Raw genomic sequence first — 25775 nt, forward strand, 5'->3', positions numbered from 1 at the left:
TGAGAGAAGAGCATAGTTTTGCTGGCCATGTAAAAGTACTCATATGTTGTATTTTTCGATGTAATACATGTAACGTGATAAAGATATAATGATAGAGAAATGGAATCTCATCTGTGAAGAGGAATATGTGTCATAAAATGATCATAGTAATTATAGTAGTTTCCTGTTCTGTAAGACACTAATCGTATGATGATATATGGGGCAACATGTAGGTCCTGTTGTATAAATATCTATTTTAAGAGTATATGTGCAAGAAATTTTGATAAATGTAATATCAATCAATAGTTTTATTATGAAAGACATGTGCTTAAATTCCTATGGGTTGGTTTATTAACACTGAATAACAAAAATTTGACTTGAAAGTGTTTGTCATAATGGTGTCTCCATTTGTGAGATGCTTTGGCAAGAGGGTGAGTTACTAACACACTTTTGGGTTTGTGGAATAAGAAGGCCCAAATGGCACGCTTCCTCCACACTCAGTTGCTTGACCTTCGTGGGGCGGATCACGGGGGCGTGGTTACAACAAGTATACCCAGGATCCTCTGTCTTGCTTTTCCGCAGAGGAGAACGAGAACGAGTCCATTTCTCACTAGTTATACGATAAATCAAAGGGTCATCCGAAGAGGAGCTACTGTCAGAGTCTCTCCGCTCGCCTTTTACATAATGACCACCTCTTTTGTCTGTATTCTGTATTTTGATGATAGGAGTGATATGCATGGGGAAGTTGTTGGAGTTGATTTTTGAGACAGGAGTTTTTGGTTCGGAAGACACGCTTGGATGATTTGCTGCCCGTAGTGGCGGTATTCTCTTTACAGGACTTCTTGGCTCTGATGAAAGACTGTGATGTTTCGTATTAACCAAAAGAGGACGTTTGGGACGAGTTTTAGCTTTAGCAAGTCTCTCGTAAGGAACATTCAAGTCATCAGAATCAAACATAGGAATACTTCTATTAAGATTCAATGCATTTTGAGAGTGAGCACAGTTTGATATTTGCCTATTAAACATACAGTTCGGGTTCGGACAACAGACTTTCCGACATTTACCTTCCTCTAACAGATCGGTTGTGGGAGGACATATTGTGTCGGATTTGACTTTAACAATAATACCTCCCGGTTGAAGGAGCTCATGTTGTTTATGTACCCACTCAGCAGTGCAATCATCTGTGTCCATAAACACGATAGGTAAAGCGTCCTGTGACTCGTCCGTAATTGTCACCTGGGGAACTTTAAAGGCATCGTCTGCAGAATTCTGGGTGACATCACCAAGCATGTAATCCCTGTGTGTGTATGAATGTAGAGAATCACGATTTTCACTTTCACTTAAAAAACTTTTAATTCCCACACTTTGGAGTTTATCGTCTGCTTCGGCAATGAGTGCTTCCTCGTTCTCTTCTTTGTCGCCTGTCAGAGAACTGTCATTTTTCCAAGATCTAATCTTTTCTTTTACAAATTTAATCAAAGGTTTCCGAATCTTTGTCCTGTAAAATACATACATAAGGATGAACAGAAGTAAACCCCCGAGGATTGCCGCAGTGTTATAGCCTAGGGTAGGATCGTAAGAGTTGTAAAATAGAGCTTCCGCTGTTCGGTACTCCTCTTCCTGACTTGGTGTGATTTGAGCAGTTGAGTATTTGATTGGGTTGACAGTGTTCTCATCAATTACCTCATACATCAATGTCGCGTTGGATCGCCTTTCTCGTGCTTCTGTAGTAATATCATCTTCTAGCATGTCGTCATGGATCTATAAAGAGAAATGAAAAAGACATTCCCATTTTATAGATTTAATAGTTCATGTATGTATTTTATCCTATCATTACACAGAGTGGAAGCCATAATAGAAAGTACAAACTCCTTATAAATTTATATTGATTTTAAGACAATTATGTCTTCATAGTTCTCTTATGGAATTTTCCCAGATACATTTATGTACAGTCTTATAAAGTCAATATATATAATGATATACTTTATAAGTTGATAAATGTCAACAAACAGTGGTTGTCTTTGCTGGCAAAAATTGTCTCCAGAATATTTATACTTGCTTATAAATAATTAACTCTTCTATCACATCCAGCAAAATTATTTTACTGGAAATCGGAACATTTTACTGGTAGTTATCAGAATATTCAGTGGTACTTGTAATCCTACAGTATATTCCTTAATCTTAAATTTCGGAACCCCTTTGTGTCCTATGTCTTCTTTGATACGGGGACTATGTTTTCAAAGAATTGAATTGACACTGCATAAAACTGCTCTTACTCTAATTGGACGTTTTCCTTCTTTGGAGAAGATTTTGTTTTTATCATACTTGTTTATATTCTTTTATTTTTTATTACAGCAATGGTGCCATGATGTTTGAATCTACACTTTATGACAAAGGCTAAATAGAATATCATTTCTGTCCCTCTGGTTCCGATTACGATTTGTAAAAGACCTCAATCAATGTTGCTATTTTCTAATTATCTTCTTCTTGAAAGGGGTGAAACCCTTCATTTCTACAATTTTCAATCTCCTTTGTCTAAGAGAACTTTAAGACAAGGTTGGTTATTTCGTGGTTTATGAGAAGTTAAAAAATGCGAAATCATGAAGAGACAGACGGACTCTCATCAGAACGGGACAATGAGTGACCAGACCAGGTGAGCTAAAACTCTTGCACATTCAACGTAATAGTATATCAAAATTCTGTTTAAACCTACATGATAAAACCTGAAATCTTACTTCTCAAATATTGTAGAAATCTGATGTCTAACTTTATCTCCCCAAAATGACAGTGAGTTAAAAATCTCATTTCAAACATATTATATGATTTGAAATATGACAATACAATTATCTTGAATCTAATATGTCATCAATTCATCTAAAATTTTACTTTACATCTCGAACACAGAAACTGAAGTCTTCAACCTGTATATAAAGGATAACGAGATTGTCAATATCAATTCTCATCTGCAATATTACAAGATCTAAAATTTCACATAACAATTGCGATATTACGTATATCTTAAAACTCATATGATACCTCCAAAATGACAATAACAAAACTCGCACCTTAAACACTGAAATCTCATATCCAACTCGAACATGACGTGATCAACCTTAAATTACATCTGCAACATGACAACATGAAATCCTCAAGAGAACAAGAGCTGAGATCTTATAGGCCATTCCAAGTTTTTTCTCTGTTTAGCGTCCACCCATCTTTCAAAAACCTACCTACCTGTTCGAAAAAAAACACACAAGTCAAAAAATAAAAACACAGACTTTAAAGTCATACAAATTACATTGTCAAAGGATATAATTTCATTAAGATTGTTTTCCTGTACACAGATTTATTCTTTTTGCAAAATTAAAGTATAAATTGCTTAAAATATACCTAATACGACATATTGTAGATAAATATGTAGATAAATGGACAGAATTCAAAGATTTCAACCAGAATAATCAATTTCATGACTCCTGATTTTGTTTGTTTTTTTCTGATATGGGGGGGGGGGGTCAAAAACCAAGGCGCACGCGGACGCTAAACATAGAAAAAAAACTTGGAATGGCCTTGCACAAAAAAACCCCGAAATCTCACACTGGATCTCCAAATTGACAAGATCTAAAACATTTAGGCAACACTAGATTACAAACCTTTATTAAATGTGCAACCTCAATACGGTCTAAAATCTGCAACATTAAAGATTTAAAATCTCACAAAATATTTTCAACGTTAAATAAATCATTAATATCATATAATGTTTCCAAGACGTAGGTCTCTCAAATCTCACATCAGAATCTCAATGATACCTTCAACATTAGTGGGACTAAAATTTCACTATACATCAACACATCAGATAGGAAGTCTCGCCTAATATTTACATCACAGAAACTGAAACAATGCATCCACAACATGACGAAATCAGAAACATTAAATCTCCAACAAAAGGGATACAAAAATCTCATATTACATCAGCAACATGGCATAATAACATCTTCAACAATACAAGGTCTAAAAATCTTGCATTACATCTAACCAAAAGAAATAAAAATTCACATTAATCTATGTGAATCTCACATTTCCAGAGTAACAAAGATCTCAAATCTCATTTGACGGCTTCAATGTGATAAAAACTTATTTTTTCATATATCACATTACTTATACAAGAAAAAGAACCGAGATGTCAAGTGACATCTCTACACCATACACAAAGAACAGAATTCTCGCATCTCAATTAAGGTCTGCGACAAGAACAGAATTTCAACAAAGAGCTTTAATTCAAAACTACAGGTAATCTTCAACAGGAATGGATGAAAACTGAAATCTCACGTGACATCTCACACAGGTCTGAAATATCACGTGACATCTCACAAAGGTCTGAATCTCACGTTACATCTCACATAGGTCTGAAATCTCACGTTACATCTCACAAAGGTCTGAAATCTCACGTTACATCTCACATAGGTCTGAAATCTCACGTTACATATCACATGGGTCTGAAATCTCACGTTACATCTCACATAGGTCTGAAATCTCACGTTACATCTCACAAAGGTCTGAAATCTCACGTTACATCTCACATAGGTCTGAAATCTCACATGACATCTCAAACTTAACAAACATCTGAAATATCACATGACATCCCAAACTTAACAAACATCTGAAATGTCACATTTTGTCTCCAAAAGATTGGGATTTAAAAAAAATACTTTATAAGATTTACTGGAATTAAAATCGCTGTGAAAAATGTGGGGTAGAAAAGCGAAATTTTCTTCATAGAGGAGCTTTTTGTTTAAATGAAAAATATATTTGTTGGGATGAGGAAGCAGTTTTTAAACTTACAAGTCAAGATTTCAAACATGTTGTTTTACACATTACTGTCTTCATAATTAGTAGCTGACAACCTAAATTAGAAAAAAAAATTGCTGTTAAAAATGGAGACAGATCTACATTGTTTTTAAAGTAAGAGGAGTTCACTAGGATAATCGTTACTCGTCCAGCTGTGAACTGTGCCTGGTGTCTAAAAAAGTTAATGCAATATACGTAATAAAACGGAAGAAGTGGTATAGAACGTGCCAAGTCATGAATTAGTTAACGGATTTTCACCGCACAGAAATGATTAAAGTTATTAAAAGTTAATTGTTATTTTTTTTAATTACAGAAAACAAAGATGTTAAGTGAAATGTAATATAATTATGTCACTTTCTTACATTACACTGTAAATGTCATCACACTATAATAAATAATTCAGTTCTTTCGTCCTTGAATTCGACTATTACCAGACCCCAGTACCAAATAGACTACATTTATTACTAAATGTGGAAAATTGCTGTTGATGAAAAGAAATCAAATACTCGTGTTTTTTTTTTCCTCAGGTAATTTAAATGAAACATTACAATTCTGTATTAATAATGAATACTAGCTCTTATGAGTTTAACATCATGTGATCACCTATGTTTTAATTTTTTTCCTGTAGGTTCATATTCTACTGCGTGCAAATAACGTGATAAGGAACTACTTCTGTGGTGCAGCTACTGTCGAAAAATGCTACGAGTCCGTAGTAAAATTACGGTTATACGGTTAATATGTTAATTTGAAAGTATATGGTCAGCTTGACGATCCTTTATCATTTGAATTAAACCCATTACATTACATGGAAGCTATAGTAAAAACTCCCTTCACGGCAGTCACGTGTTGTTGTTGATTAATCATTTTAAGTGATTTGATTTTCTGCAGTGGCAATGAATGATCATGAATGGTACTCCAATAGAACATGTTACGTAATTTCCAGTCAGAGGCATGTCTATGTTGTTCTCACGCGGCAATATTATACGCACTGGTGGTTGCCGTAACTCAACGCACTCAAATGTTCAAAGCAAGCCTATGTTTGAAAAAATAAATTTGGAATTGTTTACGTAGATATTGAATTTATTTTTTTAATACTAAAAATATAGTTTTTCATGGTAGCAAGGGAATTCTTGATACTTTTGTCGCCCACATTTAGACAAATAATAAGACTCTTTAATTAGTATATATGTATTGAATTAAATTTTTTTTGCAATGTATACTGCTTATTCGTAAGTTCAGAAACACATTGAGGTAAAATTATACAAACAAATTCCATGTACAGAGAGGGATTAGTGAAACAGACAACATATATGAAAATACCAGTGTATTTTGAATAGATTAGCAATAGGTAAGTAGCCATTGCGCACAAAACATTATACAATACAGCGGAGGGAGGAATCAAAGAAATAACCATCATGTTCTCAATACTGTTCAGACCAACCAAAGGATTAGTGGAATAATGTAAAAGCATCTCCACAGATTATCCTCCGAGGTTGAGTTTGTGATGTACTGAGTTTTTATCTGGTGAAATTTTGCTGACTAGCACCCCACCCCAAATAGGCTTACCCCTGGCTGTACTGGGGAGATAAGGGATCACTCAGACTACGATAAGATCAGGCCGAGGGATAACCATCAAATAATTAGATTAACTTCGTAATGTAGAAATCTCCACAAGACTTCTAATACATAAACTCATTAACGTACTTCATAAATCACGGAAGATTTTCCTCTCTTGATCAATTCGTACTCGGACATATATTTATTTGATGTTTTCAAATATTTTAGTAATGGATACAAACAATCATCTTGATTGTTTATTTCCAAACATAAAACACTACAATCGAGAAATCCCAATATTTACAGATCCATGGAAGCGGGTGTCGTAAGCAGACCGCTTTCGTCGTTAATCGCATCATTAAAAAAGAGGTTTAACTTTCAAGTACGATGTAAATTTATTAGAACATTCACCTTCATAATGCGTCACAGGACTGAGACTGAATGGTGTTTTATCGATTGTCCCTCGGCAAAAAGAAGATAATTCAGAGGAGATTGGATATATACGCGCAATAGTGAGTTCTAGAATGAACATTCACGTGCTCGATTTGATTTCCGGATGGTACATAAAATAATTTTAACATCGTATATCGCATGAAATAAAACGATGTTGACTAATATATTAAACAAGTTTATCATACAAAAGACTTTGGTTATTACGACCAATTTATTTGAAACCTCTATTTGAAACACATTGATTATCTAATGTGGAAATAATTCGCTAAGACTGGAGTGAATTTCCACGTTTTACAGGTATCCCTGGTGTCAGCTGCAAACGAAGTTTCCCGCCAAAGAAGCATTATAAGAAGGAAAGAATTCGTAATTAAACACTGGAGCATGTATCAACACAAACAAGAGAGGAGTGTATATAAACATTTGTTAACCCCTCTCTCCGTCTCTTGTCTACTAAGGACCATCTATTACATCACAAAAGCCCACCATATAAATAAAGACATCTGTAACGCATGATAATCAAATCAACAGCAATTTCCTCCTTACTTTCTAATCACTTCACACATTAATCATCAAATAAATATTAAACTTAAGGAAAATATCTTCTTCTTTTTTTTTTCTAAGACTCGGTCATTGATTTTGTTTCCATAAATAAGAAGTTATTTCAAGACTTTTTTTTCTATCCTCTAATAGGGTCAATCATCCAAAAAGACTTAAAGCATCTATTAAGTCCAAACTCTTATACAGTTATCAAAAGTCGATCATTTTGTCTGCATCTGATGTCCTTAGTTCTATTTTTGTTGCTGCACACACGGTCATTTTCCCATATAGAATGTCATCAAGCATACTGCAATATAAACACCAAATCCTTCTAGGGGTTTTTTCCCGCTACTGAACTGCTTTCTTTGAATGTGGCCGTATATTTAGTCCGAAAAAAAAGAAATGATCGTAAAAAATTCTCTTTTATCAAATAAAAATCAGCAACCTGCTAAGAAGTGCATCTAATGCTGCACATGTGTCGCTCGAAATCCTTCTGGATACGGAATTAATTTTTAGTTCGATTGTCCAAAAAGCCAAAAAAAAAACTGTAATTACGTTCTCGGTTTAAAAAATAAACCACAGTTCTTTGCGTCTTTAACTACGGATATATACGGTCCACAAGGCGTTTTTGGGTTAATTATTTTGTTATTCCATTTTGGTGCGTCACAATCACACTGACTTCTGTCTCTAAGTAATAGCATTCTTAATTTTCATTATTCTGTTTCAATATTTCATGTATCCCTATAAACTTTTAAAGATTCAAGGTATCTTATTTTCAAGAATTGAGAGCAAGTTTTCTTAATAAAATCAAATTTTAAGTAAGTTTAAAACACTTACCATTGACCTTCTGATCTCACAAGATTATGAGCTGTGAGTGAGGTTTCTAAGACATTACCCCGTCTTAAATCATGCTTGTAACAATCGCGCGTGTTTGCAGTGCAGAGGTAACCTGGGGCTTATGTGATTGGGCAATATGACGGTTTATTACCAACTGCTGAGCTTCTACCAGTAGCTGAACATTAAGAGCAATAGAGAGTTAATATTAATCACAGAATGTAGGAATATTCATTTTGTATATCACTATTCTAAATGCCCATCCTCAGATACTACAGAACATGACTTTGAATATAGATACAGTTAATACGATACTCACAGACTAAATTACTTTTAGATAGTAAATGTTACAGAAATTGTAATTTTAAATGATTTTCTCTCTATCTTTTGAAAGCGCGGGTAAATAAAAGCAATTGGTCATTTATCTGATTATAGGAAGGCCGCTGCAGCTCTCCGAGAAATAGCTTCACAGATACAACTCAGGATCACTGTATACCAGACGATGTTGTAGTTTCTGAGATTGTACCTGTCGTAGTTATGCATTTCTTAAATTTATTTCCCTTACTTTTGGAATTCTATTACCAGAGCACACAGAAGTAAGACAGAGGATGTATTGTGATACATGTATAACTCTTCGATTCTCCTCTTATTTTATTTTCCTTCATCACATTTTATAGGATTTTTTTGGCAGTGTTTTTAAAAACTGAAGCAAAAAAGTGTTGACTCTTTCCTAAAGTATTTCCCCCTTGTTTTGCATCATAAGAACACACTTAAAGTGAACTTGTATCTTTCACTCCCTTAAATCAGAAAGTATCAGAGTGCAGCGGAGAGGAGGAAAAGTTCAGTTCCTCAAAGTACACACCTGCTGTATGGATAAGATGTGTACCATAGGATGCAAACAAACCTTAAAACACGTTACTTTACTTTATAGACCTTGTTTGTCATAAGTACCAGGGAGAGAAAACAATAAACACTTTGGCGCTTCATAATAATCCGCAATAATTCGGCAAAATGATGATACGAAACAAATGCCTCCGTAGCGCCCCCTCCAGGCGAGAGAAGTCCCGGCGATGACGCACGAGAAGTTAATTGTCTGTCGGAGAGGGCACACACTAAGGCCGGCCATATCATGTCAAGCCACACAACCTATAAACCTAACAGCGGAAATTGGAAAAAAGAACAACCTGCAAGTTTCATTTTTATAAAGTTATGATTCATTGCTCTTCTCGGAAAACCACACTCCTAAATAGCCATGGGGATCGCAACAGCACGTTGTGCAAATGTTGCAATGATTTATATTTCTTAGAAAACAAAAATACTGTACCTGTCAATAATTGTTAATATGATATTTGTGTACTTTGACTGATCTAGATCTATTACTTAGTTAAATTGCCCTGACAACAAACATGTAATTCTAGGAAGTTTAAATCAACTTTTTATCTTTTAATTTTAAGATGAAAAAAGTTCATCTTCATAACCTGTTATATTGCTTAAGTCCCACGTGATTTGCAACGTTCATCATGAGAAGAAACTGAAATCTCCATTTTTATGAATATTTATCTTTTTATAGTTGTCTAATATATAATATTAAATCTGTAGCCCTATATATTGTGCACACACTATCATAATGCGTAACACGAACATCAAATTAAATTGGAAACGTCACATCGATTGGGTTCTGAACATAACTATAGACAATCAATGAGGGATTTATTCCTGATCTCAATTCGTCATTGAATAACTTCCCTTTTTATTTACCAACTTCAAGCTTGTAAACAACATGTTATACACTTTGAGTTGACGTTCATGAGGACAATCATGTTTATATCCATAAAATAAATTATATTAATTCAAATGACTTATTGAGTTTCTTATTTTGCAAAATCTCGTTGGCATTTATTGTAGGTAATCTTAAATCAATTATTATGTTCCTCAGTCTAATGAAGTTTCTTAATTGTAAATACGTTAATTACACGACTGTTTTCCCATAGTGCAACTTGGTCCCCCCCCCCTCCCCCGAAAAAAGAGAAATGATCAAGAGATATGCACATGTCTGTATTGTACACAGCTATAAAAAGAAATGATCTAAGATTGTAGACTTGCAGAACTCAGTACCATCTCTACTGTGACATTATGTGCGAACTATATCACAGTATTATTTCTTAACAATAAGCATCTTTAATACATATTTCGAATATTTATGCAAATCAATATGAGTAGTTTATTATGACAGAAAACAAATTGTCTTACTTACCTGCTGATATTAACAGTCCCGTAAAATGAAAGTTCATCAAACGACATAATTATCTACTCGCCGTGACATTAGATTCTAGTATTAAAGGGTACGTACAGGTTTCACGACTGCGTTCAAAAGGTGAGATAAAAATTAATAATGGTTACCAAGCAACACATATATATGACTGATGCAGTCATCGTCTCTCTTGATCAAAATCCATGGCAACGTTATTGGAATTTCGGTCCAAACCCCGTATTTACCTGGTAATTATAATGATACAGGCGAGTTCCGTTCAAACGCCCAGAACAAGCAGTATCCTGCAGAATGTCACGTTATAAAAACTTCTGTGATAAAACAATCAATATTTCTCGTTATATCCGTGTATTTCAAGTCTCCTTGATATAAATCTAATCCTTTGTCTGAGAAATCTCTAACTCTACTACAACCTTCTCTTTATTACAATCAACATCCCCCGTATCTTCCCCCGTCAACTGATAATGGCCGAGTTACGGGTGTATTGGAAATGTGGACGGAACGCTTTTCTCGATGTCACTGTAATAAATACGGAGCTCGCTAATAAGCAGTGATTAGGTGAAAACACAAGAATGACAAAATAGGCGAATTATAACAGCTGTCACACGACACAGATCCAGGGCCAAGTTCGGAATCCACGCTCCTTCCTTGTCGCTTTGATTTACTGATGCTAATCATTTTCATTCCAAACATAATCACAGTGATTAACATGTACCGGAAAAGAACATTTTCGAAAGAGAAAACTCGAAACCAAGCTTTTATGGGATTTACTTCAGAAAAGTTATGGTATTAATCTTTGTATTACATCTCTTAACATATTATATGCATTGATTATATAGACAGGATGATTTGATTTATGTGACCGTTACTTAACGATTATAAAACTAGCACCGGAACAGAATGAAGAAAACTTACGAGAATTGATCATGAAAAGCAATCATATTATCACAACGGTCAGAGATAGTACTTAACGCTAAAGTACTGCGCCGTGACCGGAATCGCCGGAGATCTCTACAGCAAGAATTCCTATGGATGACTTGCAGAAAATGAATTCAATGAATTTTTTTAAAGGGGGGGGGGGTTCTGCCTAAATGAAGATAGGGTATTGATGTATTAAACTTGTTTATTATACATGTGCATGTAGTAGATCTTTTGAATATGATTGAACTAAGCATATCAATATATTAAATTTTGCAGGTTCTTAAATCGATTAATCGGGAGTTTAAGTCGAGTAAAATACACATGATTCCTAACACATCATTGATTTATATGAATTATACCTTATAACTGATGTATTACAATTAATTTTGTTCTTTTTTTAATGATATTCATACAGTGCATTATAACCAAACGATTCTTATTCTTAATACTCATTTATTATCATAATCTTTTGAATTAAATCAATGATAAACCATTGCTCATACCATTGATATATCAAATCATTACTTTCATTGTTTTCTCAAGCATACATAATCACTGATGATTATATAAAATCATTGTTAACCTTTGATATTAGCGTTGCTAATCATTGATATATCGAACCATTGTATACATGTACCATTGATATACCAAATCATTGCTAAACATTGGTATATCAAAACATTGTTAACCATTGATATATATATATATCAAACCATTGTTGACCATTGATATATCAAGGCATTGTTTGCCATTGATATATTAAAATATTGCAAATCATTTATTTATCAAACTATTATTTCTCATTGATTTATCGCTATTCATTGACATAACGAACCGTTATTAACCATTGCTATATCAAATCAATGTTAACAATTTATATATCAAAGCATGCTAACTATTAATTTATCGAAGCATTGTTAACCGCTGATATATCAATGCATTGCTTTGAAATTGAAATATTGAACGATTCTATAATCAATGCATTGCTAACCATTGATATATTGAACCATTCTAAATCATTAAATATTGATATATCAAACCATTGCTAACCATTGATATATCAAAGCAAAGCCAACCGATGATATATCAAACAGTTGTTAACAATTAATATATCAAAGCATTGCTAACCATTGATATATCAAAACATTGTTAACCATTGATATATCAAAGCAAAGCCAACCAATGATATATGAAACAGTTGTTAACAATTAATATATCAAAACATTGCTAACCATTGATATAGCAAAGCATTGCTAACCATTGTTATATCTAGCCATCTTTATCCACTGACATATCAAACCATACGATAAGTTAGAGTGATACGTGCACTGTTTGTTACATCTCAACTTTTCTTTCTGTTCCAGTAAACCCTATTAAGAAAGCATATATATGGTATAGTCGGTGTTTAGGACACTCTCAAGAAGATGTTCCGAATCCGCTACCGCTTCTCAAACATCTAACCACATCCCATTCGGGGTCACGTCAGAGCGACCTTTCGATTACCCAATGAAATCGCCGTCTCCGAAATCTTGGCTTATAGTTCGGATGCGTTTCTTTTTTTTTACTGCCAAACCTAAACGCCCGAGGTGTTTCGTAGTAAACAAGATATGCATGGTAAAGACCGTGCTATATATGCATGTGACGTGCGGGATATATGGACGTATAGTTTGTGCATTTTCATTTGCGTTATTCAGGTAAGAATGCCAGATTGGCGGACTATACGTTCAATTTATACCAAAATTACTTTAATTCAAAGTAAGACAGTCTACTGAGCATCAATAATGTTAAGATGTAGTCGTGGAAATAATTTTTTAATCGTATACAGAAGCTTGAATCTGATTGGCCAAAATTTTTATGTTTATTCATAATCGAAAGGTCGCTCTGACGTGACCCCGAATTAGATGTTGTTAGATGTTTGAGAAGCGGTAGCGGATTCGGAACATCTAATTTTAATTAAATTAAAGAGTAACCAATCCGAGCTTTAAGCAGTATCTTGCATTCTCAAGTATGATGCTTCTCTTGATGCTGTATTTGACCTACATCTTATCCTCCATTGACTGCTGTATTTGACCTACATCTTATCCTCCACTGATTGCTGTATTTGACCTACATCTTATCCTCCACTGATTGCTGTATTTGACCTACATGTTATCCTCCAATGACTGTTGTATTTGACCTACATCTTATCCTCCACTGACTGCTGTATTTGACCTACATCTTATCCTCCACTGATTGCTGCATTTGACCTACATCTTATCCTCCACTGACTGCTCTATTTGACCTACATCTTATCCTCCATTGACTGCTGCATTTGACCCACATCTTTTCCTCCACTGACTCAGGAAAATCACCATTTAGGTCTGTTCCAAGATAAGTGCAAGTGGTTTCAAATAATAAAAGCTGTTATGCTGTATGCTTCAGTTGCTGCTTTGACCCACAATTTGTATTCGATTGACTCATTGTGGGTCAGCAGTTAAGCTTATTCATTTATAAATATATGATTTTTCTTAAAATCTTAAAAGTTAGTTATCTATGGATGCTTAGTTTGTTGCTTGATCAAATTCTGTGTCTGACATAATTTTTACGGTTGATTGGCCAGTTAAAACAGCATTTGTATCTTATCACAGCAGATATCCTAACTAAATATGCACGCATGATGCAGGTGAATAATCTGTATAAAACAAGACCTTACGCTTGAGTAACTCTTGTTCATAAATAAATATATAGCTTATCTCATTTGATACATGCAAACTAAACCTGCACACAGCAATTTGTATGTTTTTGTATGATGCTTCAGATGCTAGATCTGACCTTAACTGACCCGGAAGGAAGTCAGCAAGCTCATTCTCAGATTATATCACAAATGACGTACAGTGCAAATTTGATGATTAGGTGCTCTTTAGAATTTTTCCTTATTATATTTTCTTTCTTTTTATTTTAATCAATTATTTTTTTGTAGATTATTTTCAGTGGGGGCTTATCTCTGTCAACAGGGTAAGAGTAATGCTTGTTCACATTGTTTTAAAAATCAGGTTTTCCCCATGCACAGCACAGGACTGAAAATTTAATGGATTACATCAGTGTACTTATAAAGCTAAATGGTCCTTTGAAAAACAAATTACACAAAACATCGATATAACAGGCATCTTCAAAGGGATAGGTTCTGTGATGTCTGTTGTTTACAAGTACGTCTACAGTTGACATATCGAATCATCTGAATAAACAACAGACAAGACGCCAGATTTAGAAACCGGCATTTTTAGATCACTTTATCCTTCTTTAGAATCACTTAATTTAGCTTTATTCTAAATTTGAAGAAGATAAGGATCAACATAAATGACGTTAAATATCAAGACATGTGACACAACAAAAGAACAGCTAAATATAGTTTTACGATCTCAATGGGACGGTATATTTTTATTCATGCTAACGAAATTCTGCAAAGTAATTTCGTATCTTTGACTGTTTATCTGGACGTCCCCAATCGTCAGTTCCTTTGATGACAAAAGCTTTATCGTATAGACATGTATCAGTTATGACTTCAAATTGATTTTATTTAAGATGAAGAAGATAGCATCGTCACAAGCTACAGATTTTAATCAGCTCCATCTCCTACAAACCTTGTTAACGGAATAAAATTCATAACCTCCGCAGGTGGAAAGACATGCCGAGATTGAACTTGGTGTAATTAGCGTATCTATGGATAAAGTGTATATAAGTCTACATTTTTAGTTTATTATGATGGTGATTCATATTTCTATGACTTGCGGTTTTCCTGCTTGCGTCTTGAAGCTTTCATCTATTGCGCGTTTTAGCAACACCCTATCAATTGTGGTTAATCGCTCACTAAATCCATTGATTGAAGTGAGAAAGCAAGGTATTTTCATTAAAATCACAGCTGATACCAGAATCAGAATCCTTAAATACTAGCTGAAATTTGGAGGGAGTGGGGGTTTTCAACAATTATAATATACTAGTTGACATGTATGCACCAATTTTCAACAGCATTTAACTGTTGGACAATATAGTCAAGGTTGAAAAACACGTGTCATTAAAAAATATAAATAACGTCAAGTTTAAAATACAGGAAAACGTCAGTCATACGTTGCACCGAACTCGGAAATTAGAAACTAAACATCTAAAGGGGAACCGTTCTTGTTTTAAACGACTTTCGACGGAGAAATGTCTTTTCATTTTCCACCAGGGAAACGTAAATACTTTCCAAGCTATACTCACTTCCACATTTCTAACATTACATGTACACGGATATATATCTTGTCCAGGCCCGTAGCAACTGTTTTAAAAAGGGGACAATTTTTCAAAGAAAAAAAAAACTGGCATGAGTTTTTTTTAATCCTATTTTGTGTGTTTGGGGGGGGGGGGATGGTGAGAGAAAGAGAGGAGAGGCTGTACGTGTACATAAATTGGCGTATTCAAAATTTAGCGCAAGCACTGGGTATGGAGTTGTTGGCGAAATCATGAATTAGCGCTATACATGTCCGTGCCGTATATTGTATTTATAGATGATTTCTTAGCGGTATTCATGAATTAGCGCATCGTTGTCTGCGTAAAAGCCGCTAAAATATAAAGCCCGCTTTTTTAAGTACACATACAGTATCTTTTTGATAATTTTTTTTTAATCAAATGCTAGAATTTGCCAGTATTCGACCTTACAGCAACGAAAATTAAGTGGGTGGGCCAACCAGCATCCATATTAAAACTACAGCAAAAGATTATACTCAGGAAAAGCCCCCACCCCACCCCCCTGCGTTCTTCGGGACTTGTCTTTGCGTACGATATTGAAAAATAATGTATTATAAAATTATTTTTGAATAATTTGCCGTGTTCTGGAACAATAATGCTTTGGAGAAAGAATCGACGTGGCCATGGGAAATTAATAGAAATAATGAGTGCAAATTAATACAAAAATAGAAACTCGCCTTGTTCTCTTTCTGATTCTATTGTTCTTTTTTATAAAATAAATAAAAATTATAAGAAAACATTGATGTTTCTGCTTTATGGGAACTGTTATGACTTTCACTTAATTGTGACTTTTACTTGAATAAAAAATATTCCATAAAATCTAGTAATAGCAAAAAGGTATATTTAGAATTGAGATAATTTGATCTTTAATCAGAAATTTACTAAACCACATTTAACTTACAATGTTTAAAAAAATAATTTCGTCAAAATTGTGGGAATCATCAACCGAGATACCAATGTTTCCATTCATCACACACAGAACATAACGATAACGTAATTGCTTTAACAGATAATTATACGATCCCTGCTTATATTATTTATAAATTGACAAATTCACATTGAATCTGCCTTACAAATATTTCATCAATGATCATTTAATATAAAAGAATCGAAATCATCATGCCTGAAAACGATACAATGCCATCAAATACAGAAAGCTTCGTCAAGTAGCGAAATAATTCAGAAAACCATTGTAGTACAATGGAGAATCAATGCTTCTAAATGCCTGAATCGATGTCTTTTTGTCACTTTGTACTTAAGCACCCTGTATCATTTGCATCAGATATATATTGTATGGAATCAGGGAATTCACCAGTGATCTGTAAAACAAAGGATATACACAATGTCACCCATACAGCACGACAGGTGCTCCTCATTGTGTGTTTTACTTACTTATGGTTGTAAGATTTATTGACTTTAAATGAGAATTCAGATTTAGTTTTTGTCTTCTAATTTTTTTTTAACCCATGATACTAGATAAGTGAATGACAGCGGAATCTGACCGGAAAGTTATGAGGTCACAGATGAGACCATTAATGCCCTGAAAGTATGCAACCAAGGAGAAAGACTTTCCTACATACATAAACTAGCTTTTATGTAAATAGGCCCACAAACATCTAGAGAAAAAGGAGGTTCAAAGTCATATCTATACTGAACGTCCATTGACATTTCCGCTTAATGTTTATACGAAGAAAAAGTTAGATTTTCCTCGACAATTCGCCCATTGTGTTCTCCCAAGTATAATGTAACTGTATTCCTAATTACCTCTGGTCGTGGACAAAATAATGCAAGAATAACCAGGTTTTACTTGGGCTTTACATGTCATATTGCAATCGTAGCAAAGGTTAAGTTTAACATATAACCATAAGTTCGAGATCAGAGAAGGCCACAAGTGATCATATTTCATCAAAGTAAATATACCAAAATTGTTTAGGATTCGAAATCACCAAGAATGAAGCATGATAATTGTACAATATTTTATTTTTCTGAAATATTTTCTTACAAAATTTAAGAATTTGTAAAAATTATTAATAGGCATAAATCCACAAATTCGATGAGGTGACATATAATAGAGGCATTATGGGTGAAAGTCGCATTCATCAATGCGTTCCAAATCTTTCTCAATCAATTTTTGTTTTAATTAGTAAGGGTCTTGTCTTTAAAAAAAAAAGACCAAAAAAAAAAAAAAAACACGCACTGGAGCTATACCTGAAGTCTAAACACGATTAAAGAAGTAAGGGCTGGAATGGTGCCTTGAGATTTCAACAAAAAGCACTCCCTAAGGCTGATTTAAGGAGGAATATTAAATTGATCACTATCCATTCTCTGGGGAAATCATTAAAGATTGGATCAAATGACAAGAATGAAAGTTCCTTGACCAAGAGTATTCCAAATGACAATCAAAGTACTGATACAGTACTGAAAGGCAGGGTCAAAGTAATAAATTTCATGATTTTACAAATTTCATCACTGCATGCATGTTGGTTTTGATATCAACATTAAATTTTTAATGCATTTGATATTAAGATAAAATAATAATAATAAAACTGTGAAAGAATATCTTCACAGTTTTTTTTTTATTTACTCTGTGATAGATTAATCAGTAATCATTAGTGAAGAAACCTTTTTGTATTTTCCGAATTTCACAGGGTCCGAATTAAAGACATTTCCGGAAGTAAACAATCGATGACGCGTATACTTTCAAATATTACACAGACGAGAAGTGTGTCTTCTAGTGCGGTTCAATATGATGTTTTTCACATTAATAATTATCAAAATGCTTCTTCAATTTGAGTTAGAAAATCTTCATTTCACTCATTTTAGTTTGATCCAGCGTGTTTGTATTTTGATCAAAACAATTTCTGCACTCTTTCATTTAGCGTAGATTCAGTTAATGTGTTCTACGCACGGTTTCCGTTTTGAAGCCTCGACTGACAGTAAACTAGTAGACGGGGTTACGTGACCCCGTCTAAAAATGAAAGTTCCCTCTAAAAATGAAAGTTCCTTTTTGATCAAGAGTATGCCAAGGACAACCCCCCACCCACCCACCCCCCCCCAAAAAAAAACAAACAAAAACAAGAGTCGCAAGGAAATTTGACATTTCATTCTGTATTTTTTTTTTCATCAGTGAATTTTAAATTTAAAAAAAAACACGGCCTTAAATTTACCATTTTGGGAAACGTTGAAAACGAAATATAACTTTTTATCTGAGATAGAATATTAAATCTGATGTTTTTTTGAAAGAAAATAATGGGGAAAAAATCCTTGGGCATTTTCATTAACGTCTAAAGGAAGTGCGTTAAGGACATTGGCAAGTCAAGGTTTTCCGGAGAAAGAAGGTTTAATACATGGGTTTTTTCACTTATAAAATAGTGATTGAGAGTGATCTCCCGTGTAGAATTCTCTAAGCGGTGGAAACCAATAAAGCGTATGTTACAGCGGTAAACAAAAGCACGTGTACTTCCTTCAACGGGTAAAATCATCTATACAGCAAGAAAGAAAAGTAGAAATGGCTTTGTTGTACATTTTATTCAGGGACAAAGAGCCAATAGGTCGTCATTTACGATAGTTGTGCTCAGTATGCTGGGAAGGGCAAAGATGTGACATATGCTGAAAGGTAGGCCGACTGAGAACAGTTCTTAGCTAGGTCGTGTGAAGGAAGCAGCATTTAGTAACTACGAATAAAAAATAAAAATAAAACAATGCCAATATTTTTGTTACAATGTGTTTCAATCAATTAAGTCAACTACATGATTAAAACAATCAACCAGTCTCTTGATCAATTTTAGCTGTTAAGGGAAGCAACTCAGAAATAATGATCGGTGCCGGTATATCCATGTTTTGTTCCGATATATAATTTTTTAGCCAAAATTTCTAGAAGTCATAGGAAATGAAGATACAATAATGTATATAATACAAAAACTGTATGAAATAAGTGGGTTTTGGAAAAATATTATGGTGAAAAATTATGTAGGTCCTTTTTATCAACATTTTACATAGGAAATGCATTGAGAAGTGTAAAAACATTGATTTCACAAAATCTAAAAAAGAAGGTTGGATTGGTAGGTTAAACGATCCAGAATATAGCCTGTTTAGTACATTTAAGCCTACTCAAGAGTTCTTGAAAAATTCTATACGATAACCAGGAACCTTGCCAATGTCCTTAAGAGCTTTCAGATGCTTACAATTTCTAGTTCAAAATTTAAAAACAAAAAAAAAATCCTTTGCATGCGCATATGCTCAACATTTTACAAAGAGAATAATGAATATATATAATTTTAAACATTCAAAAAGGATGTGAACGTTTTGTTCAACGAAATGAAAATGACCATTGTGCATATTAACCAGAATCCTACATATTTCTTTTACAATTTTAGGATGGACGTAATCCATAAACTAACTACGGATTCCTTAAACTTTTCGAATTCAGATCAATTTTTCTCCTTCTTGTCGAATAACAAGGACCCATATTGGATCCAAACTTAGAATTTTTTAATAAAAAGAATACATTAATTCAAATCATTAAATAAAACAATGACGATATATGTGTGTGTGTCTTTCAATTGGAAAGCTTATTCTGGGGGGAGAAAACAGCCTTTGTCCTATTTGACATCTGGCTGACCTCTGGGAAGGTCGCTAGTCCTGTATCTCTTAGCATCTCCGTAGAGCGCTCTCAATGGCGTCTCTTGTATGTCGATACAAAGGAAATCTCAGTTAAATAATCCTAGCAATTGGATAGAGAGGACGCCAATTTAAAAAAAAATATCCATCTAGACTGCCCTGTGGTATGTCTTATTTCCATTATATGGCTTCGACACTACTACTTCTGCATCGCTCAATATCTGTTTTATAAGATCGTTAAAAAGCTGCGAAATCCGGTTTTTTTTTTCTGAGGACGATAGAAAATTGCATCCAAGTGTGTACTGATAAAGCTTTATGAGATTTACAGGAAAAGAATGAAAATAATTTAAATTTCACTACAGATGAATTCTGTCTTAATGAATGTGAAAACTGTATACACTATATGAGTTCTGCTTGATGAAAGATTTTAACTTTGAGGAATTAACAGAGTAGCACATGTCATTGGAAAAATCTAATTGATAATAAATAACATATCCTAGGGATGCTTCAATATCCATATGACTAACAAGGCCTTGCTTTTCTGGAGAGGTCTTTTTAAAAATATCCTGTAAACACCCAAAGGTTTAATCCCCGATTTTAGCCTTATCCTAACTCAATTAAAGGTCTATCATTTGAAAAAACAAACTTGAAACTACACAGTTTGAGAATGTTTGCATATTAATTATTGAAACAATGTAGTATGGTTCTTCTACTCTTGCAATAACCTTTCTAAAATTAATTTCTTTTATATTCACAATCAATTATTGATCGTTTATTTAGGCCCCATCCTACCCCTGCATGGGGTTAATGCTTTAAAAAACATTGAATGTACATTATCTGAGGATATGTTAATATTATAAATGATGACTCCGTTGTTTTTCAGAAGACACATGCATTTTAAATTTATTTTTCCTATGTATTTTCCATATTAAATTTTAATGATTCTTTGTTGTGGCCCCACTCTAACACCAAGTACCGTGATTTGAACAAACTTGAATATGCACTATACCTGAGGATACTTGCATATTTTTATCACTAAATTGCAGTACTGTGTTCTTGATTTTTTGTGATATTTTGCACCTTTCTGTATCCCCACCCTAACCTTACAGGGGATAATAAGAACAAATTTGACCACCGTATAGGGTTTTTTAGCGGGGTGTAAAATTTTGCGTTTTGCTTGCTCAAAAGTATGCCAATAATTTTGGCGAACACAAAGTATTATGGCGTTGCAAAAGAGAAGAAGTTCAACTTTTAGATGAATCTCAGGATCTATAGTATTTGTTTGAATATCCATTTACGCAAGAGACTGGATAAAAACCAATATTAGATAAACGAAATAATGTATTCAATAATAGTCTGATCAGTGTTATTTTTCTTGTACTCAGTACTTGTACAAGGGTGCAAATTCACGATTAAAATTGTAGCGGGCTACTTCAAAACCGCTAAAATAATCCAAAGTTAACATCCCGCTAAAATTTCCCGCTGGTATTACACTCTTTCCGAAAGCTTTCACTTAAGTTTTGTCTTTTCTAGGCCAGAACATTGTAGTTCTTTAAATGATCACAGAATGTTTACTATTTCTTACTTATATCCCCTTTAAAGAGGTCGTGGCTTTGTACAAACCTCAATCCCCTTCAACCAAGTATACTGTTTGGCAAATTTGGTTGAATGTTGGTCCTATGGTTCTGTAGAAATGAAATATGAAGATAGCGAACAGTATTCAATCTCGAAAGTCCAATGAAACGATACAAATTTGAAACAGAGCAAACACGGACCTCAAAATTTAGAGGTGGAATCAGGTGCCATGGAGGAGTGAGCATCCCCTGCCGACCGGTCATACCCGCCGTTTGCTCCTTGTCATGATCGGGTAATAACGGAGATATCCGTAGACAGTTCAGTGTAAAAATAATGGTCTAACAATTAGTATGAAAAACGTCAGTCAGCATTTGACTCAATGATAGGTTGTATGTGCTGACAAGGTCATTGTCACTGAGAGACATAAATCCAATATGCAAGTGATAAGGGTATATCGCTACATAAGTAAGGGAAGTTGACGATTGAAAAGTTGAAGTCATCACGTTTATCATAAAGCTTTGTTGTTAGGTTACCATGAACGTCTTTTTCTAGTAAAATATTTAAATATGGAACAGATGTGTCAGAATCTGTGGTATTTTTTATTTCAAGCTAACTGGAATATATCGAGTAGACTTATGAACGAAAGTAACTATTGTAAATTGATAATACATCGTCGATATATCGAAATATCGAGTTGAAGGTCACAACAAGTGTTTTCTTCTTCTCATGTACAAGTTTATGAATAAATTCTGCTTCATATGAATACAAAAATAGGTCTGCTAATAAGGGGGCGTAATTGGTTCCCATGGAAATTCCAATAGATTGTTTGAAGACCTGATCTCCAAAACCTACATAGATATTGTCAATCAGAAACTCAAGCATCTTTTTAATATCAACTTCAGAGTACTTGTGTGTACAATCAGAGTGCTTTTGGGAAAAAATAATTTTGTAAATGACCAATGACAAGGTAAGTATATTTACGAGTTCCATTTCTATTGAAAAGCAGCTGTCTATGATGTCAAAAAGCCTGAACTTCAATTTATCGTGGGGAATGGTTGTATGAAGTGTTGAAAAATCGTACGTTTTGATGCTATTGATTTTAGTAAAATCTTGTGATTTCAAATTTTCCAAAAGTTGAAAAGGTTGAAAATAGGAAAAAATGACAAACGACGGACAGAAGGAACCCGAATATACTTTGATCAGAAAACCCACTTGAGCGTTTTGCTCAGGTGAGCTAAAAAAGAGGAATCTGATTTTAAGTGGATCACATTTAGGATCCAATAATTTTTAAATATTCAACTAAAACTTATATACGTACTTGTCTTATTAGACAGAATGAAACCGATATCATACCGAATAAGATGAGTCTAACATGAAAATTATTTAACCCAAATCATTTTGTTTTGTTGTTCTTGTCGTCGTACATGTAACTGCTCTCTCTCTCTCTCTCTCTCTCTCTCTCTCTCTCTCTCTTATTGAGAAGGGGGGTAAGAAGACACAAATTGAGCAATCTTAGAGGAACCAGTAACTATTTCTTGACATAAGGTCCATATGTGTGACGTCTAGAACGAAGAAATAGCGATAAATAAGACAAGGTATCGATTCTAGGAGAATTAGCGGGTAAAATGTAAAGAATCAGACTGATTAGTTAAGAGGATTTGTGTACACACATGAGATGTTGTGACCAGATTGATTTTATCAATGGAGCAAATTAATCTGTAATCGATGAGAGATACTTGAGAAGACAGCATGGCGTTCAGTTTTCCTCTGTTTCCATTGGACATGTGTTGTGCTACACGCTGATAAGATTTCAATCTTTTTAAAATCAATAAACGTAGCTTCTCCGATACAATTTTTTTTTTGTACTTCTCCGGTACATAAATAATAGTCAGTCAAAGATAAAAAAGTTCACTGATGAAAACTAAGAATTATGATAACCGTAGTTCTCATTTCTTCCACTTACAAGCACCTTTCCCTAACTCATGTATTACATGTAACCTATAATGGTGTATAAACGTATAAACATCACGCACAGTTATATATATATATATATATATATATATATATATATATATATATATATATATATAGCGTCTTTTTCTAGTAAAATATCCAAATATGAAACGCATGTTTCATACTATGTGGTATCTTTTATTTCAAGTTCTTTGGGATATATCGAGTCGACATATGAATGGAATTAACTATGTTGATTGATAATACGTCGTCGACATATCTAAATGCCGAGTTGAAAGCCACAGCAAGTGTTTTCTTCTTTTCATGTAGAAGTTTTTGAATAAATTCTGCTTCATATGAATATAAAAATAAGTCTGCTAATAACGGGGTGTTGTTGGTACCCATGGGTATTTCGACAGATTGTTGGAAGACCTGATCTCCAAAAACTACATATATATTGTCAATTAGTAACTCAGGGATCTTTTTTTAATATCAACTTCAGAGTACTTGTGCGTACAATCAGAATTTATTCGACAAAATAATTCTGTAAATGATCAGTGACAAGGTATAAGTAAATTTACGAGTTCCATTCTTATTTTAAAAAAAACAAAAAAAAAAACAAAAAACAAAAAAAAAAACAAAAAAAAACAGATGTCTATATGATGTCAAAAGGCATTTTTTTTTTTTTTTTTTTTTTTTTTTTTTTTTTTTTTTTGGTCAATAAATTTTTCAGTTGGAATTTTTTGACTGGAGTGGACCCCCTAAAAAATTCCTGGATCCGCGCCCGTTAAAAAAATTTAAAACTGATATATAATTTTGAAGAATTCCTTCCTTAGAAAGGGAGCTGTGGGTAGAAGTACAAATGGATTGCCATTGTGCGCTTTAATGCACTTTATTAATGAAATATAGATATAACGAACAGTATTCAAGCTTAAAGTCCATTAAACAATACGAATCGGGAGCAGAGCAAACATAGACCTCCAAAAACACCAGAGGTGGGATCAGGTGCCATGGAGGAGTGAGCATCCCCTGCCGACCGGTCATTATGACAAAGTTTCATGTACATACCATATATTAATCATATTAATAAAATATGTACAATGTACGTCTATAGTATATAAGAATAGATCTGCATGTAGACGACGCTTTATTCCCAGCAAGACTTTTTGATTTGATTTACATGTTTAATTAAATAACATTTTTCTGATTGGACTCTATGTATATTTTTTTTTGGAAAAAAAGATGAATCACTTGAATTGCTTTAATATTGCTAAAAAGATCAACATTTAAACTCAAACTGCTCAATCAAATTGACAGAATATTCTATATTTGACTTCTGGCCCGTTAATCTTTTTAAAATGTGACATTCACAGAATTGTTAAATTCTGACCGGAAGCGCTAACTAACTGGTTCTCATAAACATGCTAAACTCATCGACGCTCCACATCCGTTTTTTTAATAAAAGCTGCCTAATCGATAGACATGTCGTAAAGTATAATAAAATGTATCCTTCGTAGGTTAACCACTGGCTTATTAATACCTGATTAATGGAGACTTCCTGCATTCTGATATATGGTTTCTCCTCTTGTTGGATTGTAAAGAAATGTGACGATTCTGAATTAAAATTACAGAGGTTCCCACAAAAAAGGATAAAGTATTCCATCCTCTTTATGCCCATTTGTGTCATGTTTCAAATCAGCATAGTTGCTACCAGCACTTTTTAAAAGAAACTAGATCCTTAATGAACAAAAACTATTTCTGATATTTGATTTTTTTTATTTCGAAATGACCCAGCAAGTTTACTGTCATGTTGTAAGTTTTGAATTTATCGGATGGCAGTGAATAAAAAAAATTAAAACACGACAACGGCAAATTCAAAATTTACAACATGACAAAGCTAAATTCAAAATTTACAACATGACATTACAAACTTACTAATGAACACATCACAAGTTCCTTCTTTATTATG

The 25775-nt window shown here is 33.7% G+C and overlaps 1 protein-coding gene across 1 annotated transcript; it reads right to left on the reverse strand.

Annotated features, from left to right (window-relative positions):
• Window positions 1–269: 269 nt before the first annotated feature.
• On the reverse strand, window positions 270–10983 carry LOC133174119 (uncharacterized). Its single transcript, XM_061309159.1, has 2 exons — window positions 10460–10983; window positions 270–1740 (listed from the first exon to the last, which is right to left on the reverse strand). The coding sequence occupies exon 2, from the start codon at window positions 1726–1728 to the stop codon at window positions 370–372; it is 1359 nt and encodes a 452-aa protein (XP_061165143.1). The 5' UTR covers window positions 1729–1740; window positions 10460–10983; the 3' UTR covers window positions 270–369.
• Between the last annotated feature and the right edge of the window lie 14792 nt (window positions 10984–25775).

Source organism: Saccostrea echinata, unplaced genomic scaffold, assembly GCF_033153115.1.
Source record: "Saccostrea echinata isolate AGI-Se365-2 ecotype Australia unplaced genomic scaffold, CSIRO_AGI_Sech_v1 ptg000057l, whole genome shotgun sequence".
NCBI lineage: Eukaryota > Metazoa > Mollusca > Bivalvia > Ostreida > Ostreidae > Saccostrea > Saccostrea echinata.

Excerpts from the sequence above, each read along its gene's own strand:
- LOC133174119 (XM_061309159.1), bottom strand. The coding sequence starts at position 1,728 with ATGCTAGAAGATGATATTACTACAGAAGCACGAGAAAGGCGATCCAAC.